Raw genomic sequence first — 22,787 nt, 5'->3', positions numbered from 1 at the left:
TCACAAAAAGATCCGTTGACTATTACCCTTTGTTTCCTGTCACTGAGCCAATTTTGGATCCAACCTGCCACCTTCCCCTGTATCCCATGGGCTTTCATTTTACTGACCAGTCTGCCATGTGCGACCTTGTCAAATGCCTTACTAAAATCCAGTAATCCACATCCACTGCACTACCTTCATCAACCTTCCTTGTCACTTGCTCAAAAAACTCAGTCAAGTTAGTAAGACATGACCTTACCCTAACAAATCCATGCTGATTGTCCCTGATTAATCCATGCCTTTCTAAGTGACAGTTTATCCTATCCCTCAGAATAGATTCTAACAACTTACCCATCACGAAGTCAGACTGACCAGCCTACAGTTACTGTGGCCTATTCCACACACCCTTTTTAAACAATGGTACAATGTTCGCACACCTGGTACCTCGCCTGTATCTAGTGAGGATTTGAAGATGATCCTCAGCGCATCCGTTATTTCCTCCCTGGCTTCCTTTAACAACCTGGGATGCAATCCATTCAGTCCTGGCGAATTATCCACTTTCAGGGATGTCTGATCCTCAAGTACTTCCTCTCTCATTATGCTTATCGTATCTAATATTTCACATTCCTCCTCTTTAACTGCAATGTCTGCATCACCCCTTTCCTTTGTGAAGACATAGACTAAAAAATCATTAAGAGCCCTGCTCACAACTTCTACATTCATGCATACGTTCCCGTGTACATCTTTGATAGGTCCTACCCCTTCCTTAGTTATCCTCGTGCTCTTAATTACTGATAAAAGACCTTTGGATGTTCCTTGATTTTACCTGCCAATATTTTTTCATGGCCTCTCTTTGCTTTTGTAATTTCCTTTTTATTTCGCCCCTGCACTTTCTATACTCCTCTAGGCTTTCTAAAGTATGAAGATATTTGTGATCATCATAAGCTTTCTTTTTCTGCTTTAACTTACCCTGTAAGCTTTTAGATAACCAGGGGGCTCTAGATTTGGCAGTACCACCCTTAATCTTTGTGGGGACATGCCTACACTTGTGCCCGTAGTATCTCGCTCTTGAATGCCTCCCACTGGTTTGCCACTGATTTTCCTTCAAGTAGCTGTATCCAGTCCACTTTCACCAGGTTACCTCTCAGTTTTGTAAAATTTGCCTTCCCCCAATTTAGAACCTTTGCTTCGGTTTTATCTTTGTCCTTTTCCATGATTATGCTAAAACTAACTGTATTATGGTCACTATCTCCAAAATGGTCATCCACTGTTACTTCATCCACTTGCCCAGCTGCATTTCCGAAGAATAAATCTAGAATTGCGCCCTATCTCATTGGGCTTGTTACGTGCTGGCTAAAAAAGCTCTCTTGAACACAGTTCAAGAATTTTGTCCCCTCTGTGCCCTTCATACTGTTTGTATCCCGTTTGATATTGGGGTAGTTGAAACCCCCAACTATTATTGCCCTAAAGTTTTTGCACTCAGAAATCTGCCTACATATTTGTTCTTCAATTTCCCTCTCATGATTTGGGGGTCTACAGTACGGTCCTAGTAATGTAGCTGCCCCCTTTTTATTTCTGAGCTCCACTCATATGGCCTCGTTTGATGATTCATTTAGCATATCATCCCTCCTCAAAGCTATTATTGATTCCTCAACTAGTAATGCTACAACCCCCCTTTTTTCTCTCTATCACGCCTGAAAACTCTATATCCAGGGATGTTGAGCTGCCATTCTTGCCCCTCTTTAAGCCAAGTTTCCGTTATAGCAATGATATCGTGTTGCCTTGTGTCCATATGTGCCCTCAACTTTATTTACTATACTCCTTGCATTTAAATAAATACCCTTTATAACTGCCAAACTCCTGTGTTGCACACTTTTTAATCTTTGCTTCTTCTGCCTTTCAGAGTCACTCGCTAATTTTGCTAATTTTCTACATCCTGTTCCGTGCCCTGAAATTGTCCTATCTAAGACTGCGCTCAGGTTCCCATCTCCCTGCCAATCTAGTTTAAACCATCCCCAACAGTACTCGCAAGCCTTCCTGCAAGGATATTTGTCCCAGTCCTGTTCAGGTGCAGACTGTCTGGCTTGCACAGGTCCCACCTTCTCCAGAACTGGTCCCAATCCCCAGAAATCTGAAGCCCTCCCTCCTGCACCCTCTCTTGCCACGCATTTATCTGATGTATTTTCCTATTACTATACTCACTAGCACGTGGCCTTGGGAGTAATCCGGAGATTACTACCCTTATGGTCCTGCTTGCTAATCTCTTTCCTAACTCCCTAAACCCAGCCTACAGGACCCTATCCCTCTTACTTGCTATATCGTTGGTACCAATGTGGACCATGAACTCTGGCTGTGCACCCTCGCCCTCCAGAATGTTCTGTAGCCTCTCGGTAATATCCATGTCCCTTGCTCCAGGGAGGCAACATACCATTTTGGAATCACAGCTGTGACCACAAAAACACCTACCTGTTACTCTAACCATAGAATCCCCTATTGTTATTGCTCTCCTGGCTTTTCTCCTCCTTCCCTGCGCAGTTGAGTCACCCATGATGTTCCAGTCATGACTCTCACTGCACTCTACAGAGGAACCCTCCTTCCCATCAGTACTCAGAACTGAATACCTGTTAGAAAGTGGGATGCCCTCCAGGAACTCCTGCACTACCTGCCCTGACCTTCTTGTCTGTCTGGCAGCTATCCAGTTCCTCTCTGACTGTGCTCTCTTAAGCACCAGGTTGACTACCACCTGAAATGTGCTATCTATGAAGTCCTCCGCCTCGTGGATGCGCCACAGTGACTCCAGCTGCCGCTTGAGCTCCGAAACATCCTGCAGATGTGTTTGTCAAGGACACATGTTGCACCCACAACTTCCTACATACCACAGGAGACACATTCCATTTGGCCGAGCTGCCATGTCATTACTTAGCTTTACAATCAATTATTGCTAGTGCAATAAGTGTAATAACTTACCAGTTATTTGCAATCAGCTTTATCCCCTGCACCGTAGAGGCTGAAAAGGCAGCAAAGAAAGAGACCAAAGAGCACCTCCCCGCCCAGCCAGTGAAATCCCCCACACACAACTCACAGCCTCACTCTGTGCAAACAGTACAATTCCAGCTAGTAATCACTAATAAATTACACAATATAATTTTTGGAAGTGACTTAGTTAAATCTGAAATTAGGTCTTAAATCTAAAGGAAATTATGTAGGAATGAGGGGGCAAGTTAGCTAAGGTAAGTTGGGAAACTACATTAAAAAATATGATGGTAGACAGGCAATGGCTAGCATTTAAAGAATTAATACATAATTTGCAACAAATATACATAGGAATGTAAATAGGAAGAGATTAGTGGAAGTATATGTGGGCCGATCAGAGGCAAAGATGGGCGAAATTATATTGGGAATAAATGGAAGGAACATTGGGCAAATATTTCATACCTGTCATCATGGTAGAAGACACAAAAAACATTTCAGAAATAACGGGAAATGAAGGTTCTAGCAAGAATGAGGAACTTAAATCAGTATAAATAAATAAAGAATAGTTCTGGAGAAATTAATGGAACTAAGTGGTGACAAATCCCCTGGATTCTAGGGTTTTAAAAGAGATAGCTGCAGATGGCATTGGCTTTGATCTGCCGGAATTCCTTAGTCCTCAAGGAATGGAAGGCAGCAAATATAACCTCACTATTTAAAAAAAGTAGTAGAGAGAATGGGAATCCAAAGGCCAGTTAGACCAACATCAGGAATAGGCAAAATGCTACAATCTCTTATTTGGGATGTGATAACAGGGCAAATCATAATATGAGTAAGCAGAGTCAACATGGATTTATGAAAGGGAAATTGTGTTTGACAAATCTTAGAATTAGAGTTTTTTGAGGATGTAACTAGTAAGATGGATAATGGGGGAACCAGTGGATGTAGTGTTTTTGGATTTTCAAAAAAGCATTCAATAAGGTGCCACACAAGAGATTACAAAAAATTAGAACTCATGGGATGATGGGTAATATATTAGCATGGACTGAGGATTGGGTGAATGACAGAAAACAAAGAGTAGGAATAAATGCAACTTTTTTGGGTTGGCATTCTGTTTATGTTCTTATAAAGTCTGCAAACTTTATAATGCTGTTTTCTACACTCAAATCTAGGTTGTTCATTAAAATTGAAAATAATGGACCCAAACCTGATTCTTGGGGAACACCACTGTAAACTACCTCCCAGTCTGGAAAACATCCATCTATTGACACCCTCTGCTTCCTGTCACTGGGCCAATTCTGTATCCATATCACCACTTTCCCCCTTAATTCCAAGGGGGATTCTCAATGCACCTCTTGTGTGTCACTTTGTCGAATGCCTTCTGAAAGTCTATAAATACATCTACAACACTACCATGATCAACCTTCTCTGTTACCCTAAAGAATTCAATCAAGCTTTGCTTTCAACAATCCATGCCGACTCTCCTTGATTAACCCATGCCTTTCCCAATGACTAACCCATGACTTTCCAATCTTCAATATGTTTTGTACCAGTAACGCATCAGGACTTTGATGTATAAGCACCTTGGAACACACTTGAAAGTGAATAAGAATATATGAAATAGGAGCTGGAGTAGGCCATCTGACCCCTCGAGCCTGCTCTGCCATTCAACAGGATCATTACTGATCTTCTATCTCAACTCCACCTTCCGTATTATCTCCATATATGGGGAGCAGGTGGGAGAGTGGCGTTGAGGAAGATCAGCCATGATCATATTGAATAGTGGAACAGGCTCAAGGGATCATATAGTCTACTCCTGCTTCTCTTTCTTCGGGTTGTGATTTATTACTATTTCCAAATACAAATTCCATCAGTACATGCAACATGGCAGACAGCGATGCATAGGAGGCTTCCCAAGTCAAACCATGCAACCTGATATACACCGATACTGTGTCCTATGAATGGATAGGCAGTGGTACTGGGATTAGTTTAACTATACAATATAGGGGAATGTTGCTGACATCATTACCTATCCATCCAAAAAATATACAAGTTCAAGAAAGACACTGGGTTGAGCTTCCTGATCATCCATTGTTTCTCCAGGGTTTCCATAGATGTTTCTCCAGGGTTTCCATAGATCTTCCACCAGAATTACTGCAAGAACCCCTTTGGAAATTCTACTGCATTTTGCAAACATATTCACTCCTGGCAATGATTGTGAACGTATAGCAGAATCACTTCAACTAAGGTGAGACAAAATACAACAAGTCTTGTTTTTTGATGACATAATTTACAATATGTGTTAATGTTTATGATTTGTCAGTTCACTTTCAATTTGGTTGCTTAATATATGCATCACACTTGATGAACACATTAAATGTATGCTGTGAAGTTGGTGTTTGCTTTTAGATTGCTGTTTGCTAATATCTCCTGTGTGATAAATGCGAACTTGTGTGTCGCACAAATCCCTAAGAAGATTATCTGAATCAACTTGCATGTAATTACCATTCACCATCTGTTCCACCAGGGCTTGAGCTGATCTGCTGGCATCTTGCAATTTTCTGTATTTTTCGGGTTTCTCCTTCTCGATTGCCTACAACAGGATAAGAAAATGAGCTTGCCCCATACCATGTTTCGAGGAGGCTTAACAAAATTACAATACCCCTAAATAAACCCAATAGGTTGTCACTTGGCTGAATTTACCCGAGTGTAAAGATTAGTATTTTTTGCTATTTGTCACACATGCAATTGCAGCGTAAATAAGACATCCTAACTGATATGCACATGTCTGTAACCTTCACAAAATTATGCTTAATGGATTACCAATATCTCTTTTTGTCAAATGTGGGCTATCATAGTCAATGAAACAAGGTTAGGTTTACACACTCACAGCACTCCTGGACCAGTTAATAGGGTGAATCATTGGGGCGGGGACGGTTGAGGAAAACTCTGGCATTGGAGTCTGATTCCAAAGCTCAATCAATCATATGTCTGCACAGCAAGTAACAGTTTATGTTCTGTTTTCTGGTTGCCCGTTAATAGAGATAGCTGAATTCATGTATTTTCTTGGCCTAACCCCATTTCCACTGAGCTGAAGATTATAATCACAATTTCCTGAGCTAAATTTAACCTTAGATATGATGCACTGATTAAAAGGCAGACATATTAAAATCTAATATCTAAAATCCTGTATTGGTGTCCAATAATTGAACATAATATGTAAATAAAAGTACTGCACAAATCTCGTTACTGTCAAGATTGTGATGCAAAATGTTAACATTTGAGATGCATTTCAGATGCATTATTGCATCAACATTCGTGACAAAATGGCTAATTTAACTTAGATTATTACTCATTATCTTTTACATATTAAAGAATTGACATACGTTAACTTTCTCCTGAAGATCCGAGATACTTCCTTCTTTGCGATAGATTGCAAACTCTGGACTTTGAAGGATGGCTTCCGATCGCGTCATCCAGCTGTGCAGCTCTGTTGTATCAACATCAAACCTGCAGAAAGTAGTCAATTATTAATCAAAGTTTGTCACCAGTCTCATTTAAGTTTCTATTCAGAGGATAAGATACTCAATCTACCTGCATCTGCAGGTAAACTCCAATTATTATGGATGAAATGTCTGCAAGTGGGTTTCTCTTTATTAAATTCACTACTGCATTAAAATAGAACAGTTCAAGAATTTTGGGTGTGAAATGTTGTATGGAGATGGGAGTCCTTCAGAGAAAATAAAACATGAAGGCTGAACTTTATTATTGGCAGTCGTCTTGGCATGAGCAACAGTTGCCTGTGGTGCAACGGTGCAAAAGCAGTACTTTATTCAGTAGAGCTATGCAGCATGATGAATGCATAATTTGTCATTTACATGTCCATTTGACATGTTTTTGTTTATCCACTGGAATTTCAGAGTGCCTGTGAATAATGTGCATATGTTGCATGACTAGTTGAAGGCATTCTTCTTCCCAGTTTGGAAGAGCAGTACATAAAATTCTAGCACCTGTTGAGGACCCTGCTTTATTGGGGTCTGGGGCTCTTGCAAAAAATCTTGCTTATTATAACACTGGAAATGACATGACAACATTGCTACAATCTCCATTACTCATATTGTATTCATTTATGCAGTAGGTCAAAGCCAACATTACCTTCCTTTCTGTCCATCCACATTTCTGTTGACATAAAGTTCAGTGGGGGGGGTAAAACAAGCATGGGGTCACAATGCGTGCAATACTGCCTTTTGATGCAGGCTGCATGCAGTCTGCTGTGTGCTCATTTAAACAATTGTAGCGTGCAATCCAGCGCTAAAAATGCTTTTGAGTAACTGCACATTTCAGCAGGGGGTCCAGGTTTTTCAAGAGGCAAAAACCACGTAAAGCTAGCCTGCACCTCTTAAAGGACAGATACATTCTATCAGCAGCAAGTGCTTGAAGTGGCTGGGCAAGAGAATCTACCCTGCAAGAAGAGAGACAATGGTGCAACAGGGGAGAGCGCATGCTCAGAGGTTCTTAGATGCTGCACTGGAGGCCTTGGTGCAGTAGGTGAAGGGAGGGAGAGATGTCCTCTATCCAGAGTGGGCCAGGCGGCCCTCATGTCAGACAGTGCGAAGGCAGCGGGACCAGATAGCCATCACGGTGAATGCCAGCAGTGTCGCCCTGAGGACTGGCTACAGAGCCCCAAGCAATTCAATGACCTCACAGGAGTGGTCAAGGTCAGTGGATTCATCTTCAGATGCCAAATCCTTACACCTGAACCACTAGCCTCACACACTGTTCAATTCACCACAGCCCCATCACTCTTCTACCAACAATCTCTATCAGCCATGACTCATCCATTCCTGCATTACAACAGAGACTATAATTCAAAAGGACTTTATGGCTGTAAAGCACTTTGGGATGTTCTGTGGTCATGAAAGAAAGTCTTTCTCTCGTACCTAACGTTCATAGCTTCACCTCACCCTCACACTTCTGCAAGCCTCACACCCACATCTCACAGCTTGTACACACTGCCAGTGATTCAACCAATGGAGCCACATGACCCAAACAGATTGCACCACACTCACTGATATACTTCCCACTCACTATAGGATAAGGTTGTGCATAACTAGAGATGGCACCACCTAACTGGAACAGATGGTGGTTGCCAACATTGGAGTGGCCTTTATTGAGGCCATAGCCAATGGCAGGGCTGAAGTCATCGAAGATGATATTATCCTCACACCTAATCATCCTTCTCGCATCTCACTTCCCCTTCATCCCACAATTTCTTTTGAGTTACAAGTTACGAGTGGTGTAAGCATGCACTTTGCATTATTGCACCATTCCCCCGCCACCCCCCGGCTCACCACAATCCTACCCTTGTGCATTTCTTCTTTCAGATACCTAGGAATTGCAACCTAGCCACTCAGTGGTGGAAGAGCGACAGCTGGAAAAACAACAAGACAATGAAGATGAAGAAACACCATCACTCAATTTCATATTCAAAGTCAGCAACTCAGATACTGAAACAGTGTATACTTTACAGGAGAGCTTAGAGGTGGGATCTGCATGTGGTGACACATTGAACATGCGTGGCCTGCAGCCAGAGCAGGGGGCAAGAATAGTGGAGATGCCAGCTTGGAGAGTGGGGTCGCACATGGGTTCTGCTGCAGAGGACTCAGATGAGGACTGTTATATATATATATATTGTTATACTAACTGTAAAGTGTTAGAAACTAATTAGATAAGAACTAGTTGTAATGTATAAGTGTTCCAGTGGGGGGAGTCATGTTATACGTAACACAAGAACCAGCTGAACCAGGTTCCAGAGCACAAAGCATGGTGCTGAATTAAACAAGACTGACTCCTGCCTTTTCCAAGTTTAAATGTGATTCTTTCCAACATCTGGGAACCAGAAACAGCATAAAGATGAAACAAGGACTTCGATAGGACGGTATTCAGAAGGAAGTTAATGAGTTTGCACAATGAAATACATTGTGCATTGGCAGACCTGCCAGAAAGCCTGCATGCACTGTGAAGGAGAATGGACGAGTCTGGCACCAACCTTGCACATGGCTTTGCGCATCTTCTCCAGTGCAGAAGTTGTGACAAATTCCATGAGAACACTTGCAGACCCAACTATGATGCAGCGTCTGATGGTCGATGCCTCAACTTCCATTGTAGAACAAGCTTAAGCCCTCAAACATCTGGGCGCTGCAGTGGAATTTCAGAGTGAAGTTATGCTAGAAGAGGTTGCTGCCAGTGGAGCTGCAGAGACCAGTGCACTATTGGGCTTGCAGAGTCTCACAGCAGTCCAGCAATCTGCCTCCAACACATTTCCAGGATTCCTAAGGTGCTGCCTGGGGGAGTTGCAGAGGCACCTTGGAGAACGAATCTGTTGTCTTCTCTCAGCATGACAATGTTCATCCATCTACCACTACCACTCGACCCTTGCTGTTGCCCGTCAGCCAGCCAGCTCAGACTACTGCTGCCCATGCTAAGGTGGTACAGGCTGAAGGTGAGCTATCTAAAGCAAGAGCTGGTCGAGGTCGTCCTGCAAAGCCATCCCCCACTTAAAGTCAGCAACCTCTCATTAGCCATGCTGCAACCACTGTAGCAGCACTGAATAGGAGCACTAGGCCAGGGAAGGCACACAGAAGGCAGGCACTAAGGGAATTCACAAGGGTGATTAGTTGATTTTTGTATGGAATATTGGATGGTTTGATTCAGAAATTTAGTTTTGAATTTTTGTTGTTTAGTGGCTTATTTTAAGAGGATGGCGTGATGGACTTTAACAGATGAATGGTCAGGTGTGGGACTGTTGTTAAATGGGGAATTGGGGTTGCATTTACTGGTCGGATGAGCCATTTACAGACAGCCCGACCAGAAAATCATGTTGATTACCTCCTCCTCTTCTGTGGTTCTCGTTATATGAATGCTACCCACATGTATGTGGATTGTGCACCGGAATCATAAACCAGGTGGTTAGCAGAAAGCCCTTGTCACCCAGTAGCCACCCTCTGGTTCATCATGGTGGCTCAAATGCAGCTGGCACAGCAAACTGCTGTAGAATGAAGGCATCATGACTGCTGCCAGGACACCAGGCATTGAACTGCATGATATGCCGTTGTTATGACCAGGTGAGAAAGGTGTCTACGGGTCCCTTTCACCTGGCCTTACTGTAACAGTGTTTTATTTTTAAACACACTGTTTTGATCTCCCCCTTGGCGAATCATTGTATACCGCTTTCCAATTATAAGGCAAAAAAATGAGCACAAACAGACCGTTTTTGGTTTAAAGAAGAAAAGTGAACTTTATTAAACCTTAAACTTAAACCCTAATTTGGTTAATGTCTATGGACACATGCTGCGCCCCACGCTAGCACGCATACATGATATTCGCATGCAAATAGAGACAGAGAAGAGAAGAAAAATAAAGTGGAGAGGTTTGAGGCAATATCTGAAGAGTTCGTTACTGTGCTTCGAGCTCACTGTAGAGTCCTTGTTTGTGGGTGGATCTTGCTTCTCGTTAGTATTCTTCTTAAACCTTGTTCACTGTAGGAGACTTTTCTCTCTTGGTGTTCATGTGTCTTCAATGGGTCTTGGAGTTCCGTGAGAAAGAGATGGGAGCAGGCAAGAGAGAGATGTTCTCAATCCAGGAGCCGGGAGCTTTCTGCCAGTTCAAATCTCTGTGGCAAGTTCAAATTCCTGCAACAGCCAGTTTAGTCATGTGACTAAACTGGTCTGACCACATCTTGTGTGTATTCGACCATCTTAGCAGTTAACCTGGAATGCAAGCTCCTCCACCCTCAATGTCTGGTAATCAAAAGTCCATTGTGGATTAAATTGGAGCAGGGAGTAGCCCTTTCCATGTACTGTCTGTTAATATGCAAAAAATGTCTCTCCAGCCAAGGATCCATCGTGGATTTTTTTTTTAAACCAGTTCTTTCTTCACTCCAGTAACAGTTTAAAATTAATGTTCATGTGGTGAAATTAATATTCCTCATTCTTGGCAGGTGGGGGACCTGCATGACACTGTATGGTCACACACCAGCTGGACATTGAGGGAGTAGAATCTCTTTGGTTGTGGTACATTTCAGAATTGACATGTGGCAACTGCAAGTTGACATGCGTACAGTCAATGGCACCCAGCACAATGGAGAAGCCTGCAATCTCATGCAGCCATGTGCTCACTCTGCCTGCTTCTCCCTGGGAAGAGGGAATGGAATACAAAGCCTCAGTGACCTCGCTTATGCAACAGTGGATGCGAACTGGAAGATGTTGTAAATATCGCCAGCTCCAGCATGGAAGAAGCCTGACACATAGAAGAAGCCTGACAGACAGACGTTCATGGCCACAGTTGTCTTCACAGCCACTGGCCATGCCATTCCTCACCCTCCTCTGAGCCTGCAGTTCTGGCTACAACAGGTGGAATATTTCAGTGAACACCTCCTTAGTGAAGCGGAATCATTTGACACACTGTTCCTTACTGAGGCAAGAGAATTGTTCCAGGGTGGATATGGCCTCCTACTGAGATCCTTTGTCACCCTCCTCCTCCTCCCTCTTTCAACAGCTTGTCCTTCTTTGGGTCATCTCTGCTTATTCTTCCTGTCTTGCTTCATGCCAACGGGGTTCCAAATGACTGCACGTATGTCTGGGAGCAAGTGGTCTGAGCAGAATCCATGACGTCAGGAGCAAGTCGGTCAGCACCTGGCAGACCACTCCCTGGAGACCTCAGCTACTTTAAATTACGGTACGAACCTCCAAACACTCTACAAACTCAGCAACAGCCAGTCGAAATCAATCAGCAACTTATCTGAAAGGAAAAAAGCTTGGCAGTTAACTGTCAGTCACCATAAACAGGTGCATTCTCCATGGCAACGCCTCTACCAATCAGAGTCCACTTGCCAACCATTCAGGACTCTCTTCTCATACAGTATAAATTTGTTGCTTTCCCTTACATTGGTATTCTTGTGAATTATCCTGATGAGCACAAGCCAAAAAGCTTCGGGAAAATGGCTTGGTTTTCAGCAATATTCAAGTTGATGATCCCTTCAACAGCACTGGTGGTGCCGGGTGGGGGTAGGGGAATTCTTCCTGCTGCTGAATGTATTTTCAGCTGTGCGCAGTTAAGAGAGGTTAGCACAGTTAGCTGGAGCCTTGAGTTCCAAGATGGTAGCCTTGGCATCAAACCAGCATTACAAGCTGACTTTATCTTTGCCACACTTTCCCTCCTCATCCTTCTTGACCTGTCTGCAGCCTTTGACACATTTGACCACACCATCCTCCTCCAAGGCCTCTCCACTCTCGTCCAGCTGGGTGGGACTGCTCTAATCTGGTTCCATTCTTATCTAATCATAACCAGAGAATTACTTGCAATGGCTTCTCCTCCTGCTTCCACACCATTATCTCTGGTGTCCCCCAGTGACCTATCCTTGGCCTCCTCCCATTTCTCATCTACTTGCTGCCCCTCGGCGACATCATCCAAAAGCACAGCATTAGTTTTCACATGTATGCTGACGACACCCAGCTCGAACTCACCACCACTTCTCCCAACTCCTCCACTGTTGCTAAATTATGAGACTACTTATCCGACATCCGGTACTGGAAGAAGTTTCCTAAAATTAAATATTGGGATTACTGAGGCTATTGTTTTCAGTCCCTGCTCCAAACTCCATTCCCTAGCTATTGACTCCATCCCTCTCCCTGGCAACAGTCTGAGATTAAGCCAGTCTTGGTGTCACATCTGACCCCTCGAAGAGCTTCCAACCTCATACGCGTGCCATCACTAAGACCACCTATTTCTACCTGAAAAAACATCACCTGACTTGAGCCCTGTCTCAACTCATCTGCTGCTGAAATCCTTATTCATACCTTCGTTACCTCTAGACTTGATTATTCCAATGCACTCCTGGCTGGTCTCCCACATTCTCCTCTCCATAAACTTGAGGTCATCCAAAACTCTGCTGCCAATGTCTTAACACGCACCAAGTCCCATTCACCTGTCACCCCTGTGATCCCTGACCTACATTGGATCCCAGTCAAGCAACATCTTGATTTTAAAATTCTCATCCTTGTTTTCAAATCCTTCTATGGCCTCACCCCTCCCTATCTCTGTAATTTCCTCCAGCCCCACAACCTTCCATGATATCTGCACTCCTCTATTTCTGGCCTCATGTCCTTCCCAGATTTTGATTGCTCCACCACTGGTGGCCAGGTCTTCAGTTGTTATGAAGGTGTTTCCATGTTTTAATAATTTTGAGGACTTGTGGGTAAATGTCTGTGGGAATATCTGAAGAGCTGCTGGATTTGTTTTTTTAAAAAAAAAGGTCACTGGAAGGACTTGAGAGTTTTGTTTAAAAACAACCCTTACTATATTTCACATGTCTTAAGCTTAAATAAGCAGAAGGAACCTTGGTGACTAGGGGACGTTGTTTACAGAGAAGTGACATGTCAAGATTTATGGTTCAGAGTTGGTTTCATTTTGGATATTGTTTAAAATCAATTTGGCGTCAGCCTGCTAAGAGGGAAGACACCAGTTCATTCTTTCTCCACCTCTTTGAGAAACTCTGAGAATCCAGTGTGAGCTGAAACCCCTGATGCCTCATTTCTCCGGGAAAGCCCGCCAGACTATTCATTATAAGCCCACAGACTCAAACGGCTACCTTGACTACACTTCCTCGCACTGTTTTCTGCAAGGACTCCATTCCGTTCTCCCAGTTTTTCCGTCTCCAATGCATCTGTTCTGATTATAAACCTTCCACAACAGCGCTTCTGACATGTCTTCCTTTTTCCTCAACCGAGATTTCCCCCCCACCCACCACTGTAGTTGACAGGGCCCTCAACTTTGTTTAGCTTATTTCCTGCACTTCTGCCCTCACCCTTTCCCTTCCCTTCCCTCTCAGAACTGTGACAGGGTTCCCCTTGTCTTCACTTGCATCCCACCAGCCTCCATATCCACCACAAAACACATCTTCCCTCCCCCCCCCCCGTCAGCATTCTAAAGGGATAGTTCCCTCCATGACACCCTGGTCCACTCCTCCATCAGCCCGACACCTCGTCCCCTTCCCACAGCACCTTCCCATGCAATTTCAGGAGGTTCTTTTGTACCTCCTCTCTCCTCACCATCCAAGGCCCCAAACACTCCTTCCAGGTGTAACAACGATTTCCTTGTACTTCCTTCAATTTAGTATACTGTATTCACTGCTCACAATGCAGTTGCCTCTACTTTGGGACACCAACTGCACATTGGGTGACTGCTTTGCGGAACACCTCCACTCAGTCTGAAAGGTTGACCCCAAGCTTCCGGTTAATTGCCATTTCAACACACTCCCCTGCTCTCATGCCCACATTTCTGTACTTGGCCCGCTCCAGTGTTCCAGTGAACATCAACACAAGCTCGAGGAGCAGCACCTGATCTTTCGATTAGGCACTCTACAGCCTTGCGGACTTAATCTTAAATTCAACAATTTCACAGAATGACTGGCCTTTTAAAAAACTTTTTTCACCGATTGCCTGTTTTTTTCATATGGACAGAGCTGTTCATTATTCTGCCATTAACATTCTCTCTGGACTTTGTCCCATGACATCTTTGTTACTTAATCTCTCCTGCCCTCTGCCCTATCACACACCTTCCCTTTTGTTCTCTTCCCCACTAAATTCCCCCTCCCATCTTTAACTTGCTTAAAACTTAATTCTTTTCTAACCTTTGCCAGTTCTAATGAAAGGTCACAGACCTGAAACATTAACTCTTCTCCTCTCTACCCAGATGCTGCCTGACCTGCTGAGTATTTCCAGCACTTTCAGCTTTTATTTTAATCCTTGACATCGCTTGAAGAGAACTGCTCCAAAAGATCCCTGTGACAGCTGTCTACGCGTTTTTGGAACGCTAGAATAAAGGGACAACTGATATCATCCCATATCTTCTCCTACAAGAATTAACAAGTATTTGGCCAAAGTAATTTTTTTGGTCTTTTTTGTAAAGAGATCGCTACAGAGAAAACATCTTTATTTTTTTCTTAAACTGGTGTGTGTGTGCGCGCACGCATGTGTTGGGCTAATTTAGAAGGGAACTTCCATATTTCAATCTGTGTGTGTGTTAATGCTTTGCATCTTTACTGAATAAACATGTTGTATAATAATTAATATTTCTGTTGTTTATTAAAGAAACCTGGTTGGTGGATTTTATTCTGAAATAAAAATAGAGTATATAATTGGCCTTATCGGTAACTGGGTAAACATTTTATATATTGTAATCCGTGGAAAAGTGGAACTAGAGAAAGGCAGTGTACACTCCCAGCCTCGGTCGTAACAAGTTACCTATGCCCCAAGCTCTGGAATACTCTCCCTACACCTCTCTACCTCACTTTCCTTCTTTAAGACACTCCTTAAAACCTAACATTTTGACCCAGCTTTTGGTCATCTGACTTAATATCTCCTTTTGTGGCTCAGGGTCATGCTTTTTTTTTATAATGCTCCTGTGAAGCATCTTGGGATGTTTTAGTACATTAATGACACTATATAAATATAATTTTTTGTTGTTCTTTACTGATGTCATGATCAACCGACTCAATGTACTTCTGGCACACCCTCCCTGTGCCAGCGTTAATGCCTTATCCAAGATGATATTTGGCATTGTTTGCACCAAAAGCATGTGCACGTGCTGTGGCTGCCATTTTGGAACCAAAAACAGCATCTGTGGCGCCAAACATACGGGCGCAATGCAACTGAATTTTACTACCAAAAAGTTTTTAAAATACAACTAGATGAAAAATCCCATTACAAGTGGCTAACTTTATTTTTATTTCTCATTTTTCTATCCTTGTTGACATATGCATAGCTTAAGCAGACTTCGGTTGTTGCAGAGACTGCACAAGTGGTGTGAGCAGAAAACCACATTTCAGTGGAAACTATAGGGAAAATTAAGGGATTTTCAGAATAGAAAGGGGCAAAAGTTATTAAAATCTTTGGAAAAGGTCAAAAGGAATTCAACCCATTGCCATCCAGCATATGGCAAACAAATGCAGGGAAAGATGTTTGGCAAGCATTTTTTTCATACTGCTCCAAGAATCAATCCTATTTGGTTTGAGGCTACAGGTAATCAGCATGATTAACGCACTCCATTATTCAGCACCTGTTCAATTGCTGAACCAATAATTGTTTCCAATTTCATTTCACAAAAGTGCATGCACTTCAAATGATTTTGTGGGAAGAAAGTAATTGGCCTCCAGTTTAAAATCCTTGTGTCAATTTTCTGCCAATACCTTAAAGCTTGAATATAACCTAAGTAATTCTCAACATTTTGAGCAAATATTTCCTAAACAACAAAAATAATCAGTTTGCTGTTCAGAAAAGCCACTTGACAGTTCACAGAGGTGATGCAAGTATGAGCATACAATGGAACTGATAACTCATTCATTTTATACACTTCAAAATTAAAATTGGGGATGTGTAAAAGGCCAGAATTGGAGGAGTGTAGAGATCTTAGAGGTTGTAGGGCTGGAGGAAGTTACAGAGATAGGGAGGGGTGAGGTCATGGAAGGATTTGAAAATAAGGAAGAGAATTTTAAAACTGAGGCTTTGTTTAACTGGGAGCCAATGTAGGTCAGTGTATATAGAAGTGATGGAGGAATAGGACTTGCTGCAGGTTAGGAAATGGGCAGCAGAGTTTTGGATGAATTCAAATTTATGGAGGTTGGAAGATCAGAGGTTGGCCAGGTGAACATCGAGTAGTCAAGTCGAGAAGTAACAAAGACATGAATGAGGATTTCAGAAGCAGATTGGCTGAGGGAGGGTCTGAGGTGAGTGAAGTTATAGAGGTGGAAATAAAGGTCTTGGTGATGCCGTGGATATGCGGTTGGAAGCTCATTTGGTATCAAATGCTAAGGCAGTGGACTGTCTGTTTCAGCCTCAGACAGTTACCAGAGAGGGATGGAGTGACCAAAGACAATGGCTTTGGACTTCCCTGCATTTAGATGTAGGCATTGTAACAAATTAGAGACAGTGGAAAGAGTGACTGAGCTGGTAGTGAGGTAGAGCTGGGTATCTGCAGTGTACATATGAAACCTGGCAAGGTGTTTTTCGATGATGTCACAAGAGGCAGCATGCAGCTAAGAAATCCTTACTGAATTGAAATCAAGATTTGTACTGTCTGTTCTTTCCTTGTAAATTACGCAAGTCCTTATCTTCTTCAGACATTCCCTCTTCCTACGTGCTTCAGGCTTTTAAAACACAAGTTTAGCCTCACCTAGTCACTGCTTCATGATTTATTTCATTTTCTCTTTTCAGCCTTGGTGGTATTCTACCTTATAGAGCTAGGACCCTCACCTTATGATCTCAATTAGAATAAGTGATGTTCTATTGGAAAGAGCAGTAATTAAGGAACACCACTAATTTAATTGAAAAGGATTATCATCAACTTTGACACACCTTGGATTTTCTTTTACATTTTTCTTTGAACATTGAGTGCCAATGGCATCATCAGGAATATGGCTACTAAATCCAAGAGTGAGGAACTAAATGATGCACAGATGAACTCCAGCAACTTGGAGTCAATCATGCTGTTTGTCAGCTGATGTTAATTTACCTTTCTCACACAAGTAGAATGAATAAATCGTTTCAGCCAGTATCAACAGTAATTTTATCAGCACTCAACATGAATGTATATTTTAAATAAACCAGAAAGGAAAAAACAACTCCAACAAGTGTACAAATTTTTTTCACAGTTCTCTGTAGCAATTTTCCTAGGCTGGCGTTGGGGGGTAAATTGCATAAAAAGATGTTGTGATCCTGTCCCCTTCAGGCTTTTCCAGGGGCAGAGGGGAACCACTGTGGCTGAGGTGAGAAGCCAACTGAAATACTTGGAGCAATTTTGGGCAGTGCAGGAGGCCCACACTGTCTGCAACCCAGCAGGATGGAGGAGGTGAGTGCATAGCGGGAAGAAATTCCTCAGTGTAACTGGCAAGCTGTGAAGGCTTTAAATCAGATCCATTGAAAAGCTCCAGCTGTGGCCAAGTGAGAGGCTGCTGTTCAAAGCACTCCTCTCAGAGAGTGCTATCACTGCTTGACAGGTGATTGCCAGCTCCTTGGAAGGCACTTCATCCAACTTCAGGTGCTTCTCAGCCAGACTTCCCAGGTCTCCTCTCTATCCCTGTGGGTGCTACAGCCTCAAAAATCCAAGTGCTGGTGAGCTTTTCTGAAACATGCTGTGGTCTCTTTAAACAGAAATCCTTCCTCTGACAGAATGGCTTTATCATCCTGCCTGCCCTCTAATTGGTCAGGCAGCTCGGAGGTGGGCTCTTAATTGGTTTGCTTTGGTAGGTAGTGATAGGAATCTAATTCAGAGGACAAGTTTATGACCCAAAAACGGGCCATTGTTATGCCAGAGATTAAGGCTGTAAGATTCCACCCTAAATGTTCTAACAGTAATAGCAGGTCTTTAAGTGTGCAAACTACATGCATGTAGTTTCTCATGTCAGTTAACAAGCAAGCAACATTCGGACGATAATTTTTCTTTTTTATAGTTGAATACCAATAACACATAACAATGCAGTACTATAGTTTTTAACAAGCTGCTTTTTTCAGACCTCTCAAATAATTTCCCCTTCCCTCCATTTTGTGTGCTTGGTTCTGGACACTTCAGAATGATAACTTTTCAAGATATTTTACTGAAGCCAGAAGTATTGTTTCCAGATTCAAAATTCAGCAATGATGAACATAATGTTAAGAGAAAACTGAGTCATTTGAAATTTTCATCTAATAAGTTACAACAGCAGGCCAAAGTGGACAACTCCAGTCCAGGTTTGCCAAAGCAAAGTTTCACAATTCCCTTTTTGATTGTTCACAGTTTGTGTTTCGTTTTTTTAAATGTTCATTATTTTTTTCTTTATCCTCCTTTTGGTTTCCTTGCATTTTCTCAAACTCAGAGGGTGTGCTGACCACCTGACCCTAACCTTTGTCAAATACACTCTCTACGAAGCTACCAGGTGGGTAAATGGAGTTAAGTGACAGATCAACCATGATCTAATTGAATGGCTTAAGGGACTGAATAGTCTGCTGCTGTTCTTATGTCTCTCCAAAGTGTGAAAGAGTGCCCTAGTGTGACTTACCCTGTAACATTTACTCCATCCCATGGGGAAAACACCAGGTCTCTTAATGAATTTTCTCCATATATCATGGCTCCATGCACCAACCTCTCAATGTTTGGAATTGCAGGGACATGCCGTAAGATAATTCTTTTCATCCAATTTTTTCCCCTAATCCATTATCTGCCAAAAGTGAATGCTTGTGCTGAAGTAAGGCTGTTCACCTGCCTGTCATCCTGCAGTATCACATCCAAGAGATCATATTTCAAGTGTAAGCCTAGTAGATGAGCGTAGACAGAATAGTCAACAGAATGGATGAGTTGGAGTTGGTATCACAACCAAGCCTCTTCTCAACCAATGTCCCCACACTCTCACTGTCAGCAGAGGTCACTAGATAGTGATGAGAAATGGCGTTTTCCTTCACATTCAGGGATACTCAGCCTATGTACAATACAGCAGGTGTGGTTCACAAGCTCAACACAGATGGACGGTCAAACTTGGGCCCTTCCAGGTCTGTATAGCTCAGTTACACACACATCATGCATTTGCCCAATGAAGCATCAGAGGAGCCAATATAGAGCAGTTCAGAAAATGAACAGAATTTAGTTTTGGACAGGCTATCTGGGACAGGGAGAACTATTTTCCAAAGAATGACCCTTTTGACCATCACAAGCACTGGTAGGTAGACGAAGGATGGGGAATAATGTTGCCCAAAGATTGAACCATTGGCTCTTTCAATCCACACTGATAACAAAAGGGGAAAGTTGAAACCCAGAGCTCTAAATAATTGAAGATAATAATTTTTCTCCTCCTTCTCTCAGGTTGAAAATGAGTTAAGTAACTGAAGTGGATCATCTGTCAATTCCCTGCAGAGAACTAATATTCAGGACATTATGTCAGGAGGAATAAAGTACATTTGCTCTCTGTGTGATTCCAATGGAAAGACTTTGCCTCTTCATAAGAGCATAAGAACTAGGAGCAGGAGTAGACAATTCAGCCCCTCGAGCCTGCTCCGCCATTCAATACAATCATGGCTGATCTCATCTTGGCCTCAACTCCACTTTCTTGCCCATTCTCCATAACCCTTCAACCCATTACTAATTAAAAATCTGTCTATCTCCTCCTTAAATTTACTCAATGTCCTGGCATCCACTGCACTCTGGGGTAGTGAATTCCACAGACTCACGACCCTTTGAGAGAAGTAATTTCTCCTCATCTCTGTTTTAGATCTGCTACCCCTTATCCGAAAACTATGACCTAGATTGCCCCACAAGAGGAAGCATCCTCTCTACGTCTACTTTGTCAATCCCCTTAATCATCTTACATACCTCAATTAGATCTCCTCTCATTCTTCTAAACTCCAGAGAGTAAAGGTCTAAACTGCTCAATCTCTCTTTATAAGACAAACCCCTCATCTCTGGAATCAATCTGGTGAACCTCCTCTGAACTGCCTCCAGTGCAACTACATCCCTCCTCAAGTAAGGGGACCAAAACTATATGCAATACTCCAGATGTGCTTTCAATAATGCCTTGTACAGTTGCAGCAACACTTCCCTACTTTTATACTCTATTCCTTTAGCAATAAATGCCAAAATTCCATTTGCCTTCCTTATTACATACTGTCCCTGCATACTAGTTTTCTGCAAATCATGCACGAGGACACCCAGATCCCTCTGCACAGAAGCACTCTGAAGTTTCTCTCCACTTAGATAATAATTTGCTTTTCTATTCTTCCAACCAAAATGGATAACCTCACACCTATCCACGTTAAATTCCATCTGCCAGATTTTGGCCCATTCACTGAACCTATTCATATCCATTTGTAAATTTCTTACTTCTTTATTGCAACTTACTATCCTACCTATTTTAGTGTCATCTGCAAATCTGGCTATAGTGCCTTCTATCCCTGCATCCAAGTCATTAATATAGATTGTAAATAGTTGGGGCCCGCGCACCGAACCCTGTGGCACCCCACTTAGTTACATCTTGCCAGCCAGAAAAAGACCCATTTATCCCGACTCTCTTTCTGTTGGTTAGCCAATCCTCTATCCAAGCTAATAAACTGCCCTAACCCCATGTGATCTTACCTTGCGTATTAACTTTTTGTGCGGCACCTTATCAAATGCCTTCTGGAAGTCTAGATATACTACATCTACAGGATCCCATTATCCACTTTGCTTGTTACAACTTCGAAGAATTCTAGCAAATGAGCCAAGCACGATTTACCCTTCATAAAAGCATGCTGACTCTGAAGGATTGCGTTTTGACTTTCTAAATGTCCTGTTATTACTTCCTTAACAATGGATTCTAACAATTTCCCAACGACAGATGTTAAACTAACTGGTCTATCGTTTCCTACTTTCTGCCTCCCTCCCTTTTTGAATAAGGGCATTATATTAGCTTTTTTCCAATCCACTGGAACCTTTCCCGCATCCAGGGAATTTTGGAATATTATAACCAATGGATCCACTATCTCCGCTGCCACTTCCTTTAATACCCTAGGATGTAGGCCATCAGGCCCTGAGGACTTGTCTGCCTTCAATCCCAATAGTTTGCTTAGTACTTTGTTACTTAGTGAAGACGATTTTTCCAAGTTCCTCCCTTTCTATAACCTCTGCATTTCCTGTTCCTATTGGGATGGTACTCGTGTCCTCCACCGTGAAAACTGAGGCAAAATACTGATTTAGTGTCTCCGCCATTTCTGTGTTCCCCTCTATCAACTCCCCTGTCTCATCCTCCAAAGGAACATCATTCACTTTAGCTACTCTCTTCCCTTTTATATACTTATAGAAGCTTTTGCTATCCATTTTTATAGTTTGCGCTAGTTTTCTTTCATAATTTACCTTTGTTCTTTTTATTACTTTTTTAGTAACCTTTTTTTGATCTTTAAAAGTTTCCCAATCTTCCAGCCTGCCACTGGCCTTTGCAATATGGTATGCCGTAGTTTTTGTCTTTATGTTATCCTTAACTTCATTGCTTAGCCATGGATGTTTTCCCCCCTCTTAGAATCTTTCTTCCTCTCTGGAATATATTTTAGTTGGAAGGAATTGAATATCTCCTTAAACATCTGCTACTACTCATCAACTGTCCTACCTTTTAGTCTTCCTGCCCAGTCCTCTAGGGCCAAATCCTCATGCCTCTGTAATTACCTTTGTTTAATTCCAGAACACTTGTGTGGGACTCCAGTTTCTCGTCCTCAAACTGAATTTGAAATTCTATCATGCTATGATCACTCTTCCCTAGAGGATCCTTAACTATGAGATCATTAATTAATCCCACCTCATTGCACAATACCAAATCTAGAATAGTGTGCTCCCTGGTTGGTTCCACAATATGTTACTCCAAAAAACAATCTCTGATACATTCAATGAACTCTCCCTCAAGGCTACCCTTGCCAATTTGATTAATCCAGTCTATATGCATATTAAAATCACCCAAGATTATTGTCGTACCTTTTTTACAAGCCCCCAGTATTTCCTGGTTTATCGCATGCCCCACTGCGGAACTACTGTTTGGGGACCTATAGAATACTCCCACCAGGGACTTCTTTCACTTGCTGTTTCTTATTTCTACCCAGACTGATTCTACATCTTGATCTCCAGTGCCTATATCATTTCTCACTACAGCACTGATCTCTTCCTTTACTAACAAAGCTACACCACCTCCTTTTCCTTCCTGTTTATCCTTCCGAAATACTGAGTACCCTTGGATATTCAGTTCCCAAACCTGGTTTCCCTGCAACCACCTCTCAGTAATCGCCAGTAAATCATAC

The 22,787-nt window shown here is 42.4% G+C and overlaps 1 protein-coding gene across 7 annotated transcripts in view; it reads right to left on the bottom strand.

Moving 5' to 3' along the window:
• Positions 1-22,787, bottom strand: part of dmd (dystrophin) — a 1,950,296-nt gene that overhangs the window by 1,283,126 nt on the left and 644,383 nt on the right. For all 7 annotated transcript variants that reach the window (XM_068040560.1, XM_068040554.1, XM_068040555.1 and 4 more), the window contains 2 exons: positions 6,336-6,459; positions 5,455-5,542 (listed from right to left, as the gene is read on the bottom strand). In XM_068040560.1, the coding sequence (XP_067896661.1) occupies positions 5,455-5,542; positions 6,336-6,459 (212 nt within the window). The remainder of the gene's footprint in view (positions 1-5,454; positions 5,543-6,335; positions 6,460-22,787) is intronic.

The sequence above is a fragment of the Heterodontus francisci genome, chromosome 10 (assembly GCF_036365525.1).
Source record: "Heterodontus francisci isolate sHetFra1 chromosome 10, sHetFra1.hap1, whole genome shotgun sequence".
In the NCBI taxonomy this organism is placed as follows: Eukaryota; Metazoa; Chordata; class Chondrichthyes; order Heterodontiformes; family Heterodontidae; genus Heterodontus; species Heterodontus francisci.
The sequence above is the reverse complement of the archived record's forward strand: the minus strand, read 5'-3'. Positions and strand labels throughout refer to the sequence as shown.